Consider the following 22,405-nt stretch of genomic DNA (forward strand, 5'->3'; position numbering starts at 1 on the left):
ATTTAATTAGTTTTCTATACCGCCCTATTCCCGAAGGACTCAGGGCAGTTTACAGGGCAATATTTAAAAGACAATATAAATTAAGATACAAATAGAATTAAAAAGAATTAAATTAATAATAGCCCAACAATAAAACGATGTTAAAACTTAAAACTAAAAACCCCCTCAGTCCAGGCCAGATAGATCGAAAAGCCAGGTTTTCAGGTCTTATGACTTATGGACTTTAACTCAGCCAGACACTGGCTGAGGAATTCTGGGAGTTGAAGTCCACAAGTCATAAAAGGGCCAAGTTTGAAGACCCCTGTTTTAAACGAGAGAGATAAAAATTATCAGGAACCAATAATTAAGATAGAAAAGGAGGGGGGAAGCAAAGAGTGAAAGAGATTACAAAGCCAAAAATGCAGAATTAGGCAGAAATATACCAAAAAAATTCCAACTTTTTCCCCACAAGACGTAAATATCAGCTTCCAGGAACCTCTTAATTTAAATTGACAACATAGGTTTCATTTTTGTTTTCTATCCTATCTAATCATCGAATGCATATTTCGTAATTTCATTTTTTTCCCTGTTTCACGCAGAAAATCCCAAAGGGGATTCCAATCGGCATTAAAATGAATCTTTTCTCTAATCCAGGGGTGGCTCATCTATATAGCCCCTTTACCAATGGTGGACTTCAACTCCCAGAATGCCTGAGCCAGAATTTCCTTGGCTGGCTCGGGAATTCTGGGAGTTGAAGTCCACAGGTCGCAAAGAGGCCACATTGATCACCCTGAATAAAACCAAAGCTGCCAATTTTTGCCATCTCTGCCGGTTCCATTGACTCCACCATCCTTTCTTCCATTGTGGGTCGTGTGAAATGTTTTCACTGTTATGCCCACAAAAGTCTCACGACTGTTATCCTAAATAAAAACAAATCTGCGTGAGGTGTTATTTTTTCCCCAGCGATTTGTCCGTTGACCCAAAAGGAATATATCTCTGGGTTTCCATGGAAGATTCGCTTGTCTCTTGCAGCTTCGATGTTTTCAGATTGTTGTCGCCGGTGCCAAAGTTTGTGGGTTTTGGTGCCTCATATGAAAGAGAGATGCTTGTCTTCTGGCACGTTGTACTTCAATTTATGCTCCTCAAAGAGCTTGCAAAGCTCCTCCAAGTATCTCTTATGCAGCTCATCAACTTCGTCTTGGCTGGGATTGTGCTTCTTCCCCACCTGAATGGGTTTTCCCACTGGAGGGACCAAACAGGATTTAATGTAATGTAATTTATTCTATTCTGTTCTGTTTTGTTCTGTTCTGTTCTGTTCTATTATTTCTATTCTATTCTTTATTTTACTTGATTTTATTTTATTATTCTATTCTATTCTACTCTATTCTTTATTTTATTTGATGACTTTTTTATTTTATTTTATTACTTCATTTTATTATTTTATTTTATTTAAACTTGTGTGCCACCCATTTCACCAAAAGCAACTATAGGCAATGTACAGACATTGTTTAAAATGCACTACAGATAGTCCTTGACTTACAACAGTTCGTTTAGTGACTGTTCAAAGTTACAACGGCACTGAAAAAAGTGACTTATGACCACTTTTCACACTTACGACCGTTGCAGCCTCCCCAGGGTCAAGTGGTCAAACTTCAGAGGATTGGCAACTGGCGTGTACCTACGACGGTTGCAGCGTCCTGGGGTCACATGTAATCCCCTTTTGCGACCTTGTGACACGCAAAGTCAAGAGGGAAGCCAGATCCACTTAACAACCGTTTGATTTAACTTAGCAATTGCAGCGATCCACTTAAAGAGCGTGATAAGAAATGTTATAAAATGGGACATCGCTCATTTCACAAATGTCCCAGCCACAGAAAAGTCGGGCACAACTGTCATAAATTGAGGACTTTCTTTTCTTCTTTTTTTCTTTTTCTTTAAATATTTTACTAATTTTCCAATTTTACGTTTGAATATTTAAAAAGCAACGTGGTGACTGGGCTAATAAATAGTTCAATAGCAAAATCTTAGTGCAAATCTCAGGTTACAACATCAGATATTTCCTCTCTTTTTCCCCTTAACATTTACTGTCTCGTATTCGAGTTAGCACATTACTAATTATATCAACTCAATTGAAAACATCATTAGTACATTTATCAACATTTTTACCTTATCTTAATTACATTCAATCGTCATAAACAATCCCTATCCTGTTATTAATTTTTACTCAATTTTTAATTTCTCATCAATATTCCAATTTAACCTTTAATGTTTATAAGTCAAGGACTTTGTGTAATGTCGCCTTAGCAGATCCGGTTGTGTTTCCTCTCTCGCCTACCTGGGAAGGCTAATAAGAGGAAACCTCGAACAATCCTCAAAGAAGGAAGAACGCATCCAGCAGATCCCTCCTCGTTTTACTTGCCTCTCATTTCTGGATGCCATGGGAGAAACACGGACTTACCCACAGTGAAGATCGGCTTCCGGTATGGAATCAACCCAAAGGTGTACTGGAAGATCCCTCTGGCATGGAAGAGAGGCAGCGAGATTCCCATGATCTTTTGCAAACGTTCTTGTGTCCACCTCAGCCAGGATCCTTTGGGGTTTTCCACCTGATCATACAGCTCGTTCTCTCCAAAAGAGAAGACAGGGACAAGCGGGGTGCTGGGAACGGAGAGGAAGCAGAAGGAGAGACGGAACCAAACCGGTTGAGATAACTGAGGAAGGCTGGGTGGCTGCAAATAATGGATCCCAGCCCTCTTTCTCAACTTTTGCACGTTTAAGGGAAACAGGCTAATACTTCGTGTGATCTTTGGTGGGATTCAAATCTGTGACCAACCGGTTCTCTGCATGGATGCCGCTTCCAGACATCCATTCTGGGCCTGGGCAACAAAGAATTAGCTACTGGTTCTGCCGAAGTGGTGCGAACCGGCTGAATCCCACCACTCTATCTGTCTATTGTCTGTCTGTCTATCTATCTGTGTGTCTGTCTATCACATTTATCTTTCTATCTACCTATCTTATCTACCATATCTATCTATCTATCTATCTATCTGTCTGTCTGTCTATCTATCTATCTATCTATCTATCTATCTATCTATCTATCTATCTAGTGGTGGGATTCAAATCTGTGAACCACCGGTTGGTTCTCTCTGCGGATGCCGCTTCCGGAAGTCCATTCTGGGCCTGGGCAACAAAATATTAGCTATCGGTTCTGCCGAAGTGGTGCAAACCGGCTGAATCCCACCACTGCATGTGATGTACATTGTACAAGAAGTTCAGGACCCCCCAGAAGCTTCTCCTACTCACCCATTCTCTATAGCCAGCCGAACGAAGCCCTTGCGGTTCTCTAACAAGAGGGTGTAAGCTCCAGGACGGGCATCTAGGGCTTCTTGGGCCCCTCCCACGGCTATGATTACGACATTCCCACCTTCCTTCTTCCTCAAGACGTAGGAAGCAGATTCCCTGTCCGAGGCAATACAAGCTGGGTGAAGCAAAGCAGGAAAAAGAAGAACATTAAAGCCCTTTACAACACACACACACACACACACACACACACACACACACACTAAATAGCCTTAACAGAGAATAACAGAGCTGGAAGGGACCTTGGAGGTCTTCTAGTCCAACCCCCTGCTCAAGCGGGAGACCCTACTATTTCAGTCTCAAGATGTTGAGACTTTGGAAAAAGTGCAGAGAAGAGCAACTAAAATGACTGAAGGCCTGGAGGTTAAAGCATATGAAGAACAGTGGCAGAATTTGGGTTTGGCTAGTCTAAGGAAAAGAAGAAATAAGAGAGATATGATAGCAGAGATGGAGTATCTGAGGGGCTGCCACAAAGAAGAGGAGGGGGTCAATTTATTTTCCAAAGCACCAGAAGACAAGACAAAAAGCAACAGATGGAAACTAAAGGAGAGAAGCAACCTGGAACTAAGGAGAAACTTCCTGACAGTGAGGACAATTAGCCAGTGGAACTACTTGCCTCCAGAAATTGTGGGTGCTTCATCACTGGAGGTTTTTAAGAAGAGACTGGACAGCCATTTGTCTGAAATGGTATAGGGTCTCCTGTTTGAGCAGGGGGTTGGACTAGAAGACCTCCAAGGTCCCTTCCAGCTCTATTCTGATTGATTGATTGATTGATTGATTGATTGATTGATTGATTTTGCTCTTCCAAAAGTTTCCTGATGAATCAGAAACCCCTTCCAAGTTGGCTTACCTGTACTCATCACGTAATCCCGGAAAAAGGGGGCTCGGAATAATATATTCAATGTCATCGGGTGAGGCTTCAGGCCTGGGAACTGCTTGGAAAAACCGGTGGCTTCGGTGCAGAAATTAAAGATGCCAATCGTCAAGACGCCGTGAGGGTGAAGGCCAAAGATGTAGTTCTTGGATGGATCCAAATCTGCCGTCTTCACCAGCTGGAAGACCAAAGACATTTAGGATACTTCTTCCATTTCTTATTTTTTTTATTTTTTTTATTTTTTTTATATCCAGCCTTAATTACTTCCCCTCCCCCTTTTATCGGTGGGATGATGATGATGATGATAAGGATTCTGTTGCTTTGCATGTACTCTGAGTGTTGTTATGTTCGGATTGACGAGCATACACAGTGAGGTTTAATCAATAGTAACGTTTATTAATTACAATGGTCAACTAACTAACTTGTCCTTGAGCTCACTATATATATGCCCAATGGCTGATTAACTTAACCAATCCCCGGCTAGGAATCTCCCGCCGAGAGTACAGCATCCAATCCTAGCTCCAGGTTTTCCCGCCGATGGAAAACCACACCCAACTAACTACCGACACAACACCCCTTCCCCCCCAGATAAATGTTATTATTTGACATAGTCCTTTAAGTAATCAGGTGGCTTATGAACCCTGGCTGGGTATCTGCCAGATGTACTACCCACTCCATTGTTCGTTTCCCCTTCTGGCCTTGCTATTTGTATAGGTGTATCTATTGTTGAAGCACCTGTGGGTTGTTGTGTTACTATGAGTGCCGCAGACATTGATGTATTGTTCCTCTGAGGGGATGGCTCCTCCACTCTTGTTTGTGTTCCTACCCCCTCCCCACCTGGTGCTGCGATACTCTGGTCTTGTCTGTTCATGTTGTTGTGTGTTTGAACATCCCTTTCGTTAGTGGCTTGCAATTCCTGCATTTAGCATTGCGGAATCGGCAGGTTGCTTGGGGGTGGTTGCCACCACAACTACCGCATCTTGCTTCTAGGTCTCGCGGTCTGGTCTGGTTGTCCCTCTGGGATCTTTGTTGCGGTGGAGGTTGTTGTCTTTTTACGAGGTCAGAGCCGTCTGTGCGCGGGGGTCTCGCCCGTCGGGCGATTTCATCAACATCGGCTTCCCACTGGTAATCCACCTCCCCACCATCCACATGGCTCTCTAGGTTAATTTCTGCTGAGGTGCCCATGCTGTTGTGGGGGGGGTCTCGTCTACCGGTTGACTCGTAAGTGAGCAGTTCGTCTAAGACTTCCTGTAGATTTCCTGTGGGCTTTGCGATTATCCTGTTTTCTAACTGTTTGTCTCGCAGCCCCAAGACCACTCTGTCGCGGATTCTAATTTCAAGGTTGTCGTACTTGCAACGCAGGGCCACTTCTCTGACTGCCGCCACGAACTGCGTTATTGACTCGCCGGGTTTTTGGCTCTGTTTTTCAAATATTCGCCTCCAATATAATTCTGACCTCTTCGGTGTGAAATGGACCTTTAGCTTGGCCAGCAGGTCGGCATAGGAAACACTGGAGACTGGCAACGGTTGGCACAGACCGACGGCAACCCGGTAAACCGGTGTGCCGCTGATGGTGAGGAGTGCAGCCGCTTTTTTCCGATTGTCGGTTATGCCGTTTACCAGCATGAACCCTTCGACCTGGCCGACGTACTCCTCCCAATCTTCGGGGTAGTTCGGGTCGAATTCCTTCAGGGATCCAACTTGTGCCATTCTGTTTTGTTGTTACGGTGATTGGCTGCTTTTGGTTGACTGCGATTCAAATTTCCCGCTTCGCGCGATGCTAGCTTCCCGCCGCTTCCTTCACTGTTCCGTCGTAATCCCACCTTCGTCGCCACTTGTTATGTTCGGATTGACGAGCATACACAGTGAGGTTTAATCAATAGTAACGTTTATTAATTACAACGGTCAACTAACTAACTTGTCCTTGAGCTCACTATATATATGCCCAATGGCTGATTAACTTAACCAATCCCCAGCTAGGAATCTCCCGCCGAGAGTACAGCATCCAATCCTAGCTCCAGGTTTTCCCGCCGATGGAAAACCACACCCAACTAACTACCGACACAACAAGTGTTTCCTCACCGGAGACAAATTCCTTGTGTGTCTAAACAGATTTGGCTGAATAAATGATTCAGTTCAATCCGATCCAATCCAATTCCATTATTTTTGGCAAAAAATATCCTCATATCCAACCCACTTTCCTCCTATTTTCCCCACAACAACAACCCTGTAAGGTAGGTTGGGCTGAGAGAGAGAGAGAGAGAGAGAGAGAGAGAGAGAGAGAGAGAGAGAGAGAATGAGGGAGAGAAAGGAGACAGAGAAAGAAAGAGAGAGGGAAAGAAAGAGAAAGAAGAAAGGGAGAGAGAAAGAGAGAGAAAGAGCGAGAAAGAGAAAAAAGAGAGAGTGAAAGAGGGAGAGAAAGAGAGAGAAAGATGAAAAAAAGAGAGAGGACCAAAGTCACCCAGCCAGCTTTCTCCCCAGAGAAAGAAATATTTTGGGGAATATTAAAAAGGCAGAATATTATATTTCCCCAAAGGAATAATGGAGAAAATCTTAGGCAGAAACAACTCCCCCACAAGTCTCTCTGCCCCAAGCAGAAACCAGCTCTGTAGAAATGCAGGTTTGATAATCCTTTCAGAAAGACTGGAGCCAGGAAGCTTGGAGCTGATGGGATTAGAAAAAGACCCCTAGAACCAGCAACCCCTCACCCCAAAATCCAACACAGGACATAGCCGTCAGCCACAACCCCAGGGAAGCAGGATATGACCTTTAGGACCTAATAGGATTAACCCTCCACCATCAGGATACCAAAAGGGCACACTGGGCCTCAGGTCAAAGTTCATGCCACAGGAACAAGAACGAGTCCAAACAGAAAAGCCCAAGAAGGTATAAAAACCCACCACTCCCAGCAACATGTGGTCAGCTGCCCCTGAGCCACATTCAATAAACAAGAACCTTCTGTCAGAGGCAGCCTCCATTTTATTTATTCCTGACTTGGACTGGACCCTGATGAAGATTTTTCTTTCAACAATGCCTAAGGCTGGACTAGAACTCAGCGTCTCCTGATGATTGGCTCAAAGTACCCAGCCGGCTTTCGTGCCCAAGGTGGGACTAGAACTCAGCGTCTCCTGCTGATTGGCCCAAAATACCCAGCCAGCTATCATGCCAAAGCAGGACTAGAACTCAGCGTCTCCTGGTGATTGGCCCAAAGTACCCAGCTGGCTTTCGTGCCTAAGGCAGGACTAGAACTCAGTGTCTCCTGGTGATTGGCTCAAAGTACCTAGCCAGCTTTCGTGCCCAAGGCGGGACTAGAACTCAGCATCTCCTGGTGATTGGCCTAAAGTACCCAGCCGGCTTTCGTGCCTAAGGCGGGACTAGAACTCCTGATCTCCTGCTTTTTAGCCTGATGCCTTAACCACTAGAGTCTAGACCACAGGTCTGCAACCCGCGGCTCCGGAGCCACATGCGGCTCTTTCAGCCGTCTCCTGCGGCTCCCAGTCCTCTGCCATGTGCAGTCCAAAAAAAAAAAAAGTGGGACTAAAAAAGTTCAACCAACCAATTCAAATATGCAGGGTAGGTGCATATCTCGCCTTGTCTCCACTCTTCAGTCAAACCCTGTTCTGCACATGCGCGCATCTACGCGCATGCGAACGCATTTTTTGCGGCTCCCAGTTTTTCCTTTTGTGAGGGAACTGGTTCCGAGTGGCTCTTTCACTGTTTCAGGTTGCTGACCCCTGGTCTAGACCAAACTGGCTCTTATGCTGTCTCAGCTCTGTTTTGTAAGAAAGAGGTTGAAAGGATGGGTTACACTGGGTTGGATTGTATGACCTCTAAGGTCCCTTCTGACTCTTTCATTCTATGAGGCTAAGATGACCCTTCGCCTTGTTTCTCAAAGCACAGCTGCCTTTTTTTCCCCTGCCACACTCATTGATCTGAGCCCACTATAAAATAACCTAATGTACCATATTTTCCCCCCCCCCCAAACTTCCAGGCTTCTTCTGCTCACTGCATTTAATTGATCACCAGGCGCATCAGGCAGATCCCAGCTGTTTACTAGCCACTCGCAATGGGCTTCTTTCACAGTTCCTTCTGATGAATGAGGCTGTTATGGTGCTGACGGCTATGAACTGGCCCGGCTGGGTACATCATGTTCCCCCATTTATCCTTACAAAGTTAATTCTTTAGAAATGCGATTCTCTCTCTCTCTCTCTCTCTCTCTCTCTCTCTCATTCTCTCTTTCTTCCATCTATGTCTCTCTCTCACCTGTTTATCTGTTTATCTCTTTATCTTTCTATCTCTATTTTTCTATCATATATTCTATCTATCTATCTATCTATCTATCTATTTATCTATCCATCTATCTCTATCTCTCTCCATCCATCTCTCTCTCTCTCTATCTGTCTGTCTGTCTGTCTATCTATATTTCTCTATTATATATCTATCATCTATCTCTATTTCTCTATCATATATCTCTTATCATCTATCTATCTCTATCTCTCCATCTTTCTCTACTGTATCTATCTATCTATCTCTGTGTCTGTCTATAATTCATCTATCTATCTATTATCGATCATCTACCTATCTATTTATCTATCTCATTTTGTTCACATAGCAGCATTCCTCTTTGGCACAATTTACCCCAGTTAAAGAAGTTATCCAGGGTATTTTAAATTAATTTAATGCCTTTTTTATTATTGATTAGATACAATTAGACCAGGAGAATCTGCCTTCCTAAAAGAATAAATGATTGATTCTGGACTTCTTCCCAAATTCTGCTCTGATAGGTAGAACAAGAACCACTTAGCACCATCAACTTCTTACAAGCTTGAGAGCCAAAGGATTTATCATGGTATAGATTTTCATTTTGAGGAGGTAGTTCGATGACAGGCAGTGGGAGACTTGAGAAAGGAAAAGATTTATGGAGCTTAAAATTTGACAGTAGGCGTATCAGCAAAATTGCCCAATCGCTCATCTTAATTTCATTCCCACACAGAAAATCCTCTTCTGGCAAAGCATGGTGGATTGCCTTGCATAAAATTTCCCATCGTATTTTGACATTTTAATAAAAAGAATAACAATACAAGGGAACATTACAAGCTTTTGAAAGCTGTGTGCCCAAAAAACTAGAAGGAAGCAAAAAAGGATATTTATATTATTGGTCACACGGCCAAGAGTTGGCATTTTATCTACCTATTGGGTCCTTCTCAAGGACCTGAGAGAGGCAGAGGTTGATCTTTAATGGTGTTAAAGGTCTGGTTGAAGGATGTCAGCGGTTCCAGACCAAGCTGCCTTTTGCAATTGACCGATGGGGATATTGTCAATGCCGATGGTGTTCCAGTGGTGATCCAGATGTTTTGGGCTTGCACCCAAAGCTCCTATAACTATTTGTGCTACCTTTGCTTGCTTTTGCCACAGTTGTTTCCAGGGCTTTTTTTCTCATAGAACGCTCAGAACGGAGTTCCGGCACCTTTTTTGGATGGAACCTTGTAGGGTAGGCAAGGCAGGTTGTATGACATATGTGAGTTCCGGCACCTTTTTCTTTTACAAAAAAAGCACTGGTTGTTTCTACTTCTCTTTGCAGGTCCGATGTTATATGATCTCCAGTTCTTTCTCTACTATTCTGCTCTCTTCATGTACTGCCATGTCCACTGTTCAGACTTTTTTGTCTTTCTTATCAACTATTATTGGCAATAATCAGGGCTTTTTTTCTCATAGAACGCTCAGAACAGCCTTCCAGCATCTTTTTTTTGGAAAAAAAAAAAGAAGCTCCCTCTATTGGCTTTCCTAAGCCTATTGCAGGGTAGGCAATCTTGGCTTGACTCGTGGACTCTTTCTTATCAACTATTATTGGCAATAATAATAATAGAACAACTGTGGCAAAAGAAAGGATTGGATGATGATGATGATGATGATGATGATGATGATGATGATGATGATAATGATGATAGGAAAAACGGCTGGATGACAGATTAAATAGATGGAAAACCAAAGCTTTGCATGGACAACATTTGAAAAACATTGAAGGAAAATGTGATAACAACTTGACATGGGCATGGCTTAAGATGGGAACCACTGAGAAAAGAAACGGAAGGCTTAATACTGGCTTCTCAAGAACAAGCACTACAAACTAATGCCATGAAAGCGAAGATACAGAAATCTACTGACAATCCAAATTGCCGACTTTGCAATGACAAAGTTGAAACTGTTTCACATTTAATATGTGAGTGCAGCAAAATTGCGCAAATCCATTACAAAGCTAGACATGACCAAGTTGCTAAACTAATCCACTGGGCATTGTGTAAAAAATACGACTTGCCTGTGTCCGAAAAGCCGTGGGAACATAGGGTGGAAAAAGTCGAGAATGAGAGGGTGAAGATATCGCAGTTGTAGAGAACCGAAGCGCATAGTGATTGATATTGCTGTACCAGGAGATGCCAGAGTCAAAGAAAAAGCACTGGAAAAAATTATGAAATATCGCAACCTGGCCATCGAAACTGCGTGATTATAGATGAAACGTGTAAGAGAGATACCCATTGTCATCGGGGCACTGGGAACTATGTCCCAAAACTTTACAAAATACATCAAGAAATTGCAGCTTCCTGCAATAACTCCAGCAAAGCTACAAAAAACTGTGCTACTTGGAACATCTTACATTTTAAGGAGATACCTGGTTGATACCTAGGATGCTGGCAGCAGCCCGTGTCAACCATTAGTGCCAGTCAATTTGAGTGTTCAGTTGACTTGAGTTTCATGTTTTATGAATAAAAGTTTTATATAATAAAAAAGCTGGAATGGACCTTGGAGGTCATCTAGTCCAACCCCCTGCTCAGGCAGGAAACCCTATGCCATTTCAGACAAATGGCTGTCCAGCCTCTTCTTAAAAATTTCCAGTGTTGGAGCATTCACCACTTCTGGAAGCAAATTGTTCTATTGATTAATTGTTCCGTCAGGACATTTCTCCTTAATTCTAGGTTGCTTCTCTCTTTGATTAGTGACTGTCCATTAGGACTCCGAGATCCCTCTCACAGTTGCTACTGTTGAGCAAGGTACCCCCTATACTATACCTGTACATTTGGATTTTTTTGCCTAAATGTAGAACCTCACTTTTTTCACCATTGAATTTCATTTTGTTAGATAGCGCCCAGTGTTCAAGTCTGTCCAGATCCTCCTGTATCTTAAGCCTGTCTTTTGGAGTGTTGGCTATTCCTACCAGCTTGGTGTCACCTGCAAATTGGATGAGTTTGAGAATGTCTGTCTATCTGTCTGTCTGTCTGTCTATCTATTTATCTATCTATGGTGGGATTCAGCCAGTTCGCACCACTTCAGCAGAACTGGTAGCTAATTTTTTGTTGCCCAGAATGGACTTTCAGAAGCGGCATCCACACAGAGAACCAGTTGTTCATATATTTGAATCCCAACACTGTATCTATCTATCTATCTATCTATCTATCTATCTATCTATCTATCTATCTATCTATCTATCTTAGTCCTAGTGCTGTGATATTTATGACATCAAAACCTGACCTATAATAAAAATCCTCAGCTTATGACTGTAATGGAGTTGGCCTGTTGCAGTCGTAAGTCGTAAAGTTGTACAGTGGTCACCAATGTTACATCTTTTGTTGTTGCGGCTGTTAAGAATAGAATAGAATAGAATAGAATAGAATAGAATAGAATAGAATAGAATAGAATAGAATAGAATAGAATAAAATAGAATAGAATAGAATAGAATAGAATAGAATAGAATAGACCTGGAAGGGACCTTGGAGGTCTTCTAGTCCAGCCCCCTGCTCAAGCAGGAGAACCTATATCATCTCAGACAAGAGACTGTCTAGCCTCTTTTTAAAAACCTCCAGTGATGGAGCACCATGATTTCTGGTGGCAAGCTGTTCCACTGGTTGATTGTCCTCACTGTCAGGAAGTTTCTCCTTAATTCCAGATTGCTTCTCTCCTTGATTAGTTTCCATCCGTTGTTTCTCGTCCTTCCCTCGGGTGCTCTGGTGAACAACCTGACCCCCTCTTCTTTGTGGCAGCCCCTCAGATACCAGAATACTGCTATCATGTCTCCCCTGTGTCTTCTTTTCTTTAGACTAGCCAGACTCAAATCCCGCAGCCGTTCTTCATATGTTTTAGTCTCCGGGCCTTTGATCATCTTAGTTGCTCTTCTCTGAACTTTTTCCAAACTCTCAACATCTTTTTTGTGATATGGTGACCAAAACTGGCTGCAGTATTCCAGGTGTGGTCTTATTAGGGTTTTATAAAGTGGTACTAATACTTCCCTTGATCTTGATTCTATGCCTCTGTTTATACAACCCAGGATTGCATTAGCTTTTTTGGCTGCTGCTGCACACGGCTGGCTCACGGCTGGCTCACGTCCACTAGGACTCCAAGGTCCCTCTCACCATTACTGTTTTTGAGCCAGATCTCGCCTAATCTGTATTTGGGCCTTTGGTTTTTCCTGACTAAATGTAAAACTTTGCTTTTCTCCAGATAGTATGAAAAAGAAAAATAGGGCTTTTTTTTCCTGGTGTGTACAACCTTCCTCCTTAAACCCCAGGCCTAAAACAAAGCTCTTTGTTGTATTTCAAAAGCCTGCAACACCTGTTTGGCTGTAGGCCAAAGAACCACGTCAAAGAAAGATAATTGCATGAGAAAACGACCCCTCAACAATCTCTCTTTTTAAAAAAAGCCCTCTTTAGCCCTCTTGCCACAGCCACAAAGAGGCTTTTGAACCCGGTCAAGTGGGAACAACCTGGGTTATGTTGACAGGAAGGTGCCACGTTGTATATTTGATTGCAAAAGTAAAAAAAAACCACACCACAATTTGGCTAACCGCGTCACCTCTTCCCCACACTTAAATTCCCCCTCTTCTCTTTAAAAGAGACTGAAGCACACAATGACCTGATCAGGTTTACGCAACGCTTGTGCTTATATTAACTGGGTATATGGTTCCCACAGCAGTTTTGGAGAGTCAATATATATAATATATAAGCGTGATATGCCACAGTTGAGCTTAAAGTTTCCACCGCTAAGCAAGAAGAATAGAATAGAATAGAATATAGAATACAGCAGAACAGAACAGAACAGAATAGAATATAGAATACAATAGAACGGAACAGCACAGAACAGAACAGAACAGAACAGAACAGAACAGAACAGAACAGAACAGAATAGAATAGAATAGAATAGAATAGAATAGAATAGAATAGAATAGAATAGAATAGAATAGAATAGAATAGAAAATATGGAATGGAATGGCATCAGTGGTAGCTAATTTTTTGTTGCCCAGGCCCAGAATGGACTTCCAGAAGCAACATCCACACAGAGAACTAGTTGTTCACATATTTGAATCAAACCAATGAATGGAATAGAAATAGAATGGAACAGAACAGAAAGGAATGGAATAGAATGGGATAGAACCAAACGGAATGGAATGGAATGGCATGGGATGGCATGAGATGGGAGGGAAGGGAAAGGAAGGGAAAAGGAGGAGAAGGAGAAGAGAGGTTGCTTGTCAGAAGGTGGCAAAAGGAAACACTGCAATCGTCCTAAATACATGCCAGTTGCAAAGCATCTGAATTTCAAAGTTCACCCTGAGGATGCTGCAGCATCTGTGAAAAGCGCTCATAGGTTACTTTTTTCAGGCCCGTTGTAACCTCAAGCGGTCATTAAATGAACGGTTGTAAGTCAAGGACTGCTTGTATCATTCTCCCGTCATCTCCTTGACAGCCTCCTTCTCCACCCCATTATGCAGCTGGAGGCTGTGCTGCCTCTTCTCCGCTTGTCCCCTAGGCAGCATCTCTTCATCCCCGTCTCCCAAGGTCTTTCTCCCGCGCCATTATACTCCTTCCCTCTAGGGGGACACGTACCGAGATCGGGAAATAGTCTTTCATGTATCGCCAGACGACGCTGTTCCGTATCCACTGGGAGCGCCGCCCCCCTTTCCTCGGGGTGTCCCAGTCGAGCGCCCACCAGGCAGCATAGAGGGCACTGATCAGCCAGAAGCGTGTGAAGAGGAGGAGGACGAAGACGGCAACGGAGCACTGCGCTGGAGGAAGAGAAGGAAGAATTGTTAGGGGTCTTTCACATTAACACGTTTGGTTCCCTAATCGGGAATAACAGAATAACACAGCTGGAAGGATCCTTGGAGGTCTTCTAGTCCAGCCTCCTGCTCCAGCAGGAAACCGTACTCCATGTCAGACAAGCGACTGTCCAGATACTTCCTAAAAACCTCCAGTGATGGAGCACCCACAACTTCTGGAGGGAAGCTGTTCCACTGGTTAATTGTCCTCGCTATCAGGAAATTTCTCCGTAGTTCGAGGTTGCTTCTCCCTTTGTTCAGTTTCCATCCATTGCGTCTTGTCCTGCCTTCAGGCGCTTTGGAGAATAGCTTGACTCCCTCTTCTTTGGGGCAGCCCCTGAGATACTGGAAGGCTGCTATCATGTCCCCCCTTGTCCTTCTCTTCATTAAAGTAGACATGCCCAATTCAAGCAACGGTTCCTGATATGTTTTAGCTTCCAGTTCCCTGATCATCTTTGTTGCTCTTCTCTGCACTCTTTCCAGAGTCTCAACATCTCATGTGATCTTGATTCTATTCCTCTGTTAATGTACTGTAGGAAAGTGTTGGCCTTTTTCGCAGGTGCAACACATGGCTGGCTCATATTTAAGCGATGGTCCATTAAGCCTCTGAGATCACTCTTGCAGTTATTGCTGTTAAGCCAAGTTTCACCTAGTCTGTAACTGAAACGTGGAAAGGTGGATTTTTAAGATATTGGACAGTTAGTGTCCACTATAGATCAGATGGTAATGAGCTATAAAGATTGTTTGGAGGTGGGTGAAACTTTGAACGTAGTTTACTGGATTCCCTGCTTGGGTTGCCCCTGTGACTGTGCGGGACAGATGGGAGGAAGCTAACCACCAGATTGCAAGAACACAACTGAGCTGGCTCAGGAATTCTGGGGTAGCTGGCTCAGGAATTCTGGGAGTTGAAGTCCACGAGTCATAAAAGAGCCAAGGTTGCCTACCCCTGGGTTAGATGAAGAGACCCAGACTCATTGGAAGTCTCACACTGCAATGAACAAGGACATGCATTCAATTTCACACCTATTAAGATTGTCGGCCAAGCAGGGACAAAAACAGCCAGAGAAATTATTGAAGTCTGAGAAACGGGCCCCTTGTCAGCCAATTGGCGTGCTGATTTATTACCTGCCTACCAGGTACTTAGGAGCCAAGGGTGTGGCAATTAACAACTTAATAGCTGGCCACCAACACCCTAATTAGCAACTAAAAGCAACACACAACCAGGCACCATATAATTACAACCTGATGAACAGACCAGTGTGCACACCTTCTGGATAGATAGAATAGAGCTGGAAGGGACCTTGGAGGTCTTCTAGTCCAGCCCCCTGCTCGAGCAGGAGAACCAGGGGTGGGATTCTATCTCTCTCCAGTCTACAGCACAGTCCTTTCAGCAGTTCCAAGGAGGCTCCACACCCATTTGCACCACTCAGGTGACCCTGAGGGTACAGATAAACCTCCGAATGGCCTCAACGACTCGCTAAAAGGATGCAAATGACCAGTGTTTACTGCAAGGAGTATAAATCCTTCCATTCCCTACCATCCAGTCAGGACCTGGAGAAGCTTCTCGGACGAGGAGCGAAACATCTTCAAAGGAAAAACAAGAAAGTCTAGTAGTTGCCTATTGAAAAAGCACCTTCGGGACAGTTATGACCTGGAAGATGGAGAAGCTCCCTTTGCAACAGATGCCAGATATTTTGGGACAAGAACCGCCCCCTTGATCTATGCTTCCAAATTGACCCCTGTTCATTTTTTTCATAATAGTAGTAATAGTAATAGTAAAGTTGGAAGGGACCTTGGAGGTCATCTAGTCCAACCCGCTGCTCAGGCAGGGGTCACCTGAGTGGTGCAAATGGGTGGTGTATCCGCTCCCACAGAAAAGTTCTGGGCGATTTTGGAACCCATCACCCTAGCCTACCTCACAGGGTTGTTAGTAATGCGGAAAAATGAATTTTATCTGTGTTCAGTTCTTGGAGGAAAAGCAGGATGTTCATCTAACCAATACAGGTAGTCCTCGAGTTATGATCACAATTAATGCCAAATTTTCTGTTCCTAAGTGAGATTAAGTGAATTTCACCCGATTTTACGACCTTTCTTGTCACAGTCGTTAAAGTGAATCAGCGCAGTTATTAAGTTAGTAACACGGTTGTTAAGTGAATCTGGCTTCTCCCATTGACTTTGCTTCTCAGAAGGTTGATAAAGGAGATCATGTGACCCCAGGACATGGCAACCATCATAAATGTGAGTCAGTCGCCAAGCGTCCGAATTTTGATCACATGACCCTGGGGATACTGCAATTGTGCGAAAAACAGTGATAAATCACTTTTTCAGCACCGTTGCAACTTAATGGTGACTAAACGAACTCTTCTTAACTCAAGGACTATAAAAGCAAAGGGCGCACATACAAACGCACACACGTTGGCAATGCATCACATTCCGGCTGTGGAAACTTCACCAACTTTGTCCTAGACCAGGGGTAGGCAACCTTAGTTCTTTTATGACTTGTGGACTTCAACTCCCAGAATTCATGAGTCAGCATGGCTCAGCTTGGAAACCTCTCCCTTTCCCCTCAGCATGGCTGGCTCAGGAATTCTGGGAGTTGAAGTCCGCAAGTCATGAAGGGGCCATAGTTCCCCCATGCTGGCTATGGAAGTCACTCACTCTGCTGATTCATTGTTCTCACTGTCAGGAAATTTCTCCTTCATTCCAGATTGCTTCTCTCCTTGATTAGCTTCATCCAGGATATGTTATAAAGGTAGTCCTCGACTTACAACCCCTATTCAACTCAAAATGAAGCGAGAGCTGTGAAATGAATTTTGCCCTGTTTTACTCCTTTCTTGCCACCAATGAACCTCTCTGGTTAAGTTAGACACACGGTTGTTAAGTGGATCCGGCTTTCCCCGTTGACTGTCAGAAGGTCACAAAAGGGGATCACCTGACCCCCCGGGGGCACTGCGACCGTCATATATGTGAGTCGGTTGCCAAGTGTTTGAAATTTTGATCCCCTGTCTACTGCGACGGTTATCAACTTGAAAATACAGTCATAAGACACTTTTTTTTCAGTGATGTTGTGACGGTGGCCACTAAATGAATTGTTGTAAGTCAAGGCCAACAAAAAAGAGGCAGATGCCTGCCTGAAGGAGCTTACAAAACTGATCCATGTCCATCTCAAGAGTCTTATTTCTGCAAAATGTACCCCTTGGTTTTGATGCACAATGCAGCCACTGGTGGAGATTTTTCTGGCAACCCCTTAAAACAGGAGTCCCCAACTCTCGGTCTGTAGACCGGTACCGGGCCACGGCATGCTTGCAACTGGTCCAGACAAACAAGCAAAGCCCCATCTGCGGGATGCTGGCAACACACAAAACCACGCACCCTCCAGTCCATGGAAAAACCTCTCTCCACGGAACCACTGCCCTGGTGCCCCCTCCCTTCCTCCTGCACACACACACCCCGCAACCTCCATATCCTTAAAAATGTCCCCTTAATTAGAAATAACCATCTTTTTTTTTACTCATGCACAAAGGACAGAAGACCCATTGAAGCACGGCAGCTGTCTGAAGCCGTCTCTCCCACGGGATGTGGCAAGGAGCGAATTCAATCTTCATCCTAGCAGCCGAGCCCGTTCCACTGTCTTCGGACTGAAGACGCTGACCCAGTGTTGTGGCGCTGGTCGCAGGAGGAAGGGGCAAAGTCTGTGGCTTCTGCCCGTCCAGCAGGAACAGGGTGCTGGATGCAATTACAGTAATTAATGTGGAAATCTGGAGGAAACCCGGCCCCTTTTTTGGCACACTGGACCGGTTAAGTGTGTAGGGCTGAGTCATAAATTCTTGCTTCTCTGTTGTGTCTCAGCCACCTCACCCAAAAGCAGCAGAAAGGTTCATGAGAACTTTTGGAAGGGACCCATCTTCCTTCTGGTGCACCTTCTCCTCTTCGTAAAGATGCCAACAGCGCATTGAAAAGCACGCTGCACCCCTCTTCATGGATTTATTAGATTTTTTTTAACCCGGCTTTATTAGTTTATAAGTAATACAAAGTGGCAAACATGCATAATATTCCTTCTTCCCTGCCAACCCCAGAACCACAACCTTGTGAGGTGGGATAGGCTGGGAGACAGAGGGACTACCTCAAAGTCTTCCAATTGGCTTTCATATCTCCTAAGGCAGGACTAGAACTCACCATCTCCTGGTGACTGGCCCAAAGCCACCCAGCCGGCTTCCATGCCTAAGGCAGGACTAGAACTCACAGACTCCCAATTGATAGACCAGCACCTTAACCACTAGACCAGATTCTTATGCCCAAAGCACCTTTAAGGAGCCACTCCTGGGTCGGAGTCTTCTGCGGAGCCAGCTCTCCCGTTTTTCCAATGCTTCTTCCCACGGTCAGAATCCTCAAATATTTAAAATATTGGATTGCTGGTTTTAGAGCCTGCCTTGTTATGGAGACGGCAGAAATGTTGAAACCGATTTTCTGTCTATCTGGCGTGTCCTTCTGTCCCGAGGGAACGTTCCATGTTGCCTGGTGTCCCAATCTGAAGACATCCAGCGGTGGTGGGTGAAAGGCCATGTCTTGCACTCTGCAGAGGGCTATAGAGAGAATTGTGCAAGGAGAGGCGGGACACTTACACACCCAGACACCACTTGGTCCTAACTAAAAAAAAAAATACCACAACCCACACGAAACCTTTGCCACGTTTATTTCCTTCTTTACCTTGCAGAAGAACATTCTTCTGCTCGACAGAGATCCAGAAGATGAGAAAAATTAATGTCCTGTACTTACAACCGTTCGTTTACTGACCGTCCAAAGTTACAACAGCACCCAAGCGACTGATGACCATTTTCCACACATGACAATACACTAGATGCAGCATCCCTCGTGGTCACGTGATCAAAATTCGGACACTTGGCCACCGACTCATATTTATGACGGTTTCAGTGTCCCCATTTTGTGACCTTCTGACAAGCAAAGTCAAGGGGGAAACCACTGAAGAACCGTGTTAGTAACTTAACTGCAAAGGCTCACAGCAGATCTGGCATGAAAGGTGAAAAAAGGGGACAAAATTCACTCAACGACTTGACTCGTTCAGCAAGAGGAATTTTGAGCCCAATTGTGGTCTTATGTCGTGGGCTGCATGTACTGCCAAGCAAGAGAAGAATGAGGCTGGTGTGGGGTCGCCCAACCTGTCCCTCGCACACCTTGGGAAAAACAACAAAAAAGCAAGTCTTCCTTCCAGTGTGGCTGTGACTGACATGTCGGGTTGAGCTGTGGGCGTCCTTGGTGCTCTCTTGAGCTTGGTTGTTTTCTGGTAGATGTTTCATGTCCCAACACTCAACAGTGCACTGATGATGTGACCTAGTGGGGTCATGAAATGTCTGCCATAAGACAACCAAGCTCAGAGAGCACCAGGAACCCCACAGATCTTCTCTATCACTCCTCCTCCTCCTCCTCCTTCTCCAGTCCCACTACATATTACCACTGATGATGTGACCTAGTTGGGTCATGAAATGTCTGCCAGAGGACAACCAAGCTCAGAGAGCACCAGGGACCCCAGAACAAACAAGGTCTCTCCTGTGTAGCTTTTGTAAAACAGCTTGAAGAACAAAATGTCAACGGTCCCACGTTTGCAGAAAATCTGGAGTTTCGCTGATTAATTATTCTCAGGAAATTCCTCCTTAGTTATAGAACATAGAATATAAAACATAGTCCTTTTTATTAAATTAGACGTAACCAATTCCTGCAACCGTTCTTCATAAGTTTTAGCCTCCAGGCCTTTCATCATCTTAGTTGCTCTTCTTTGCACTTCCCCCCCCCCATAGTCTCAACATCTTTTTTGAATTAGAACGTGTGTTCCATGTACATCAAATGGTATAGAAATGGTATAAGGCAGAGGTAGGCAACCTTGGCTCTTTTATGACTCATGGACTTCAACTCCCAGAATTCCTGAGCCAATGTGAGAGAAACTTTGGCCCCTTCATGACTTGCAGACTTCAACTCCCAGAATTCCTGAGCAAGAATGGGGGAACTATGGCCCCTTCATGACTGGTGGACTTCAACTCCCAGAATTCCTCAGCCAGCATGGCTCACCTTGGAAACCTCTTCCTTTCCCCTCAGCATGGCTGGTTCAGGAATTCTGGGAGTTGAAGTCCACCAGTCATAAAAGAGCCACAGTTGTCCTAACTCTGCCTTATAACTCTGCTCTAGGAGCCCTCCTGGATCACCTGGACCAGGTGGATTCATCCTGATTGCCGGGTTTTAGCAGCCTGTGGGAACAAAGCCATCCGAATGCAGCCTTGGTCCCGGAGCTGACCTGGGGGATCCTTTCCTGGGTGTCCCCCTCTTCCTGGATGACCCTCTTTTGGGGATCCCCCTCTTCCTGGGTGACCCCTCCCCTGTGTATCCCCCTCATTCTCCCTGTATGTATCTGGTCCGGAGTCTCCCCCTCTTTTAAGTGACCCCCTCCCCTGTGTACCCCCTCTTTCTGCCTGCCCCTGGTCCTGTGTACCCCCTCATTCTGTCTTTGTCTGGTCCTGGGTCTCCCCCTCTTTTAAGTGACCCCCTCCCCTGTGTACCCCCTCTTTCTGCCTGTCCCTGGTCTTGGGTCCCCCCCTCTTCTGGGTGACCCCTCCCCTGTGTACCCCCCATTTTCCCTGTATCTGCTCTGGGGTCTCCCCCTCTTTTAAGTGACCCCCTCCCGTGTGTACCCCCCTCTTTCTGCCTGCCCCTGGTCCTGGGTCCCCCCTCTTCTGGGCTCCCCTCCCCGGGGCATTCCTGGCCCGGGCGCCCCCTCCCCTCCCTGCGCGCCCCCTCCCCACCGGCAGCCTCACAATGCCCGGGCGGCGCGCCCCGGCCCCGGCTCCTCCCGCCCGCCCGCCCAGCTCCGCCCCGGGCAGCTGCTCTAAAGGGCGGCGCGGCGGGCGCTGCGCTGGGCTGGCCGAGCCGAGCCGGGCGGCGGCGCTTCCCCCTCGGCCTGCCTGGCCTCCTCCTCCTCCGCTGCCCGCCGCGGCTCGGATGGGCGCCGAAGCCATGAAGACGCTGCTCGCCGCCTACGCGGGGGTCCTGCGAGGTAGGGAAGTGCCGCGCCTCTCTCCGGGGCTCCTTCCCCGCGGGGTGGAAGGGGGGAAGGGGAGACCGGGACCTCTGAAAAAACCCCCAGATTCCTAGGATCAGGCTATTATTTCCCCCGACTTTCCTCTTTATGGAGATCCTGAGCGATGATGATGATGATGATGATGATGATGATAATAATAATAATAATAATAATAATAATAATAATAATAATAATAATAATAATAATTGGCTTTTTTCCTCATAGAACGCTCAGAATGGAGTTCCTGCACCTTTTTCGGATGGAACCTTGTAGGGTAGGCAAGGCGGGTTGTATGACATGTGTGAGTGTTCCGGCACCATTTTCTTTTACAAAAAAAGCACTGATAATAATAATAGGATGATCATGATAACAACACATAGGATCTCATAGGATTTAATATGATATATACAAGATGCACAGTATAAGTTATATAAGAAATAGATATAAGAGGAAGATATCAGATAAAGGTATAAGATAAGAGATCAGCTAATATGATATAATGTGAAATACAAGATAAGATATACATTCTTCATTTTCTTCCAATTCTTGTCCAGTTCAGGCTATAAATGCTCTTGTGAACTCAAAAACCTATTTTTAATCCCCTTCCCTATAAAAAAAGGAAACAGTCTCACAGCCACTGGGATAGGAAGAATTGTTTCCTGTTTGATTTGTCACTTGCAGATTCTTTTTCTTAAACAGCTTGGAAACGAGCAAGATAAAAATTATCAGGAACCAATAATTAAGATAGAAAAGGGGGAGAGGGGAAGCAAAGAGTGAAAGAGGTTACAAAGTCAAAAGTGCAGAATTAAGCAGAAATATACCAAAAAAAATTCCAACCTTTTCCCCACAAGACGTAAATATCAGCTTCCAGGAACCTCTTAATCTAAATTGACAACATAGGTTTCATTTCTGTTTTCTACCCTATCTAATCATTGAATGCATATTTCGTAATTTCATTTTTTTTCCTGCTTCACGCAGAAAGTCCCAAAGGGGATTCCAATCGGCATTAAAATGAATCTTTTCTCTA

At 44.8% G+C, this 22,405-nt stretch overlaps 1 protein-coding gene across 1 annotated transcript; it reads right to left on the reverse strand.

Moving 5' to 3' along the window:
* Window positions 1-1,002: 1,002 nt before the first annotated feature.
* On the reverse strand, window positions 1,003-17,899 carry LOC310640071 (2-acylglycerol O-acyltransferase 2-A-like; the record flags this gene model as incomplete). The annotated part of the gene is made up of 6 exons (XM_083362171.1): window positions 1,003-1,221; window positions 2,438-2,637; window positions 3,283-3,457; window positions 4,190-4,391; window positions 14,083-14,261; window positions 17,806-17,899. 6 exons carry the CDS (start codon window positions 17,897-17,899, stop codon window positions 1,067-1,069), a joined length of 1,005 nt encoding a protein of 334 aa, XP_083218297.1. The 3' UTR covers window positions 1,003-1,066.
* Window positions 17,900-22,405: the final 4,506 nt, after the last annotated feature.

This window comes from Vipera ursinii, assembly GCF_947247035.1.
Source record: "Vipera ursinii genome assembly, chromosome: 4".
Lineage (NCBI taxonomy): Eukaryota > Metazoa > Chordata > Lepidosauria > Squamata > Viperidae > Vipera > Vipera ursinii.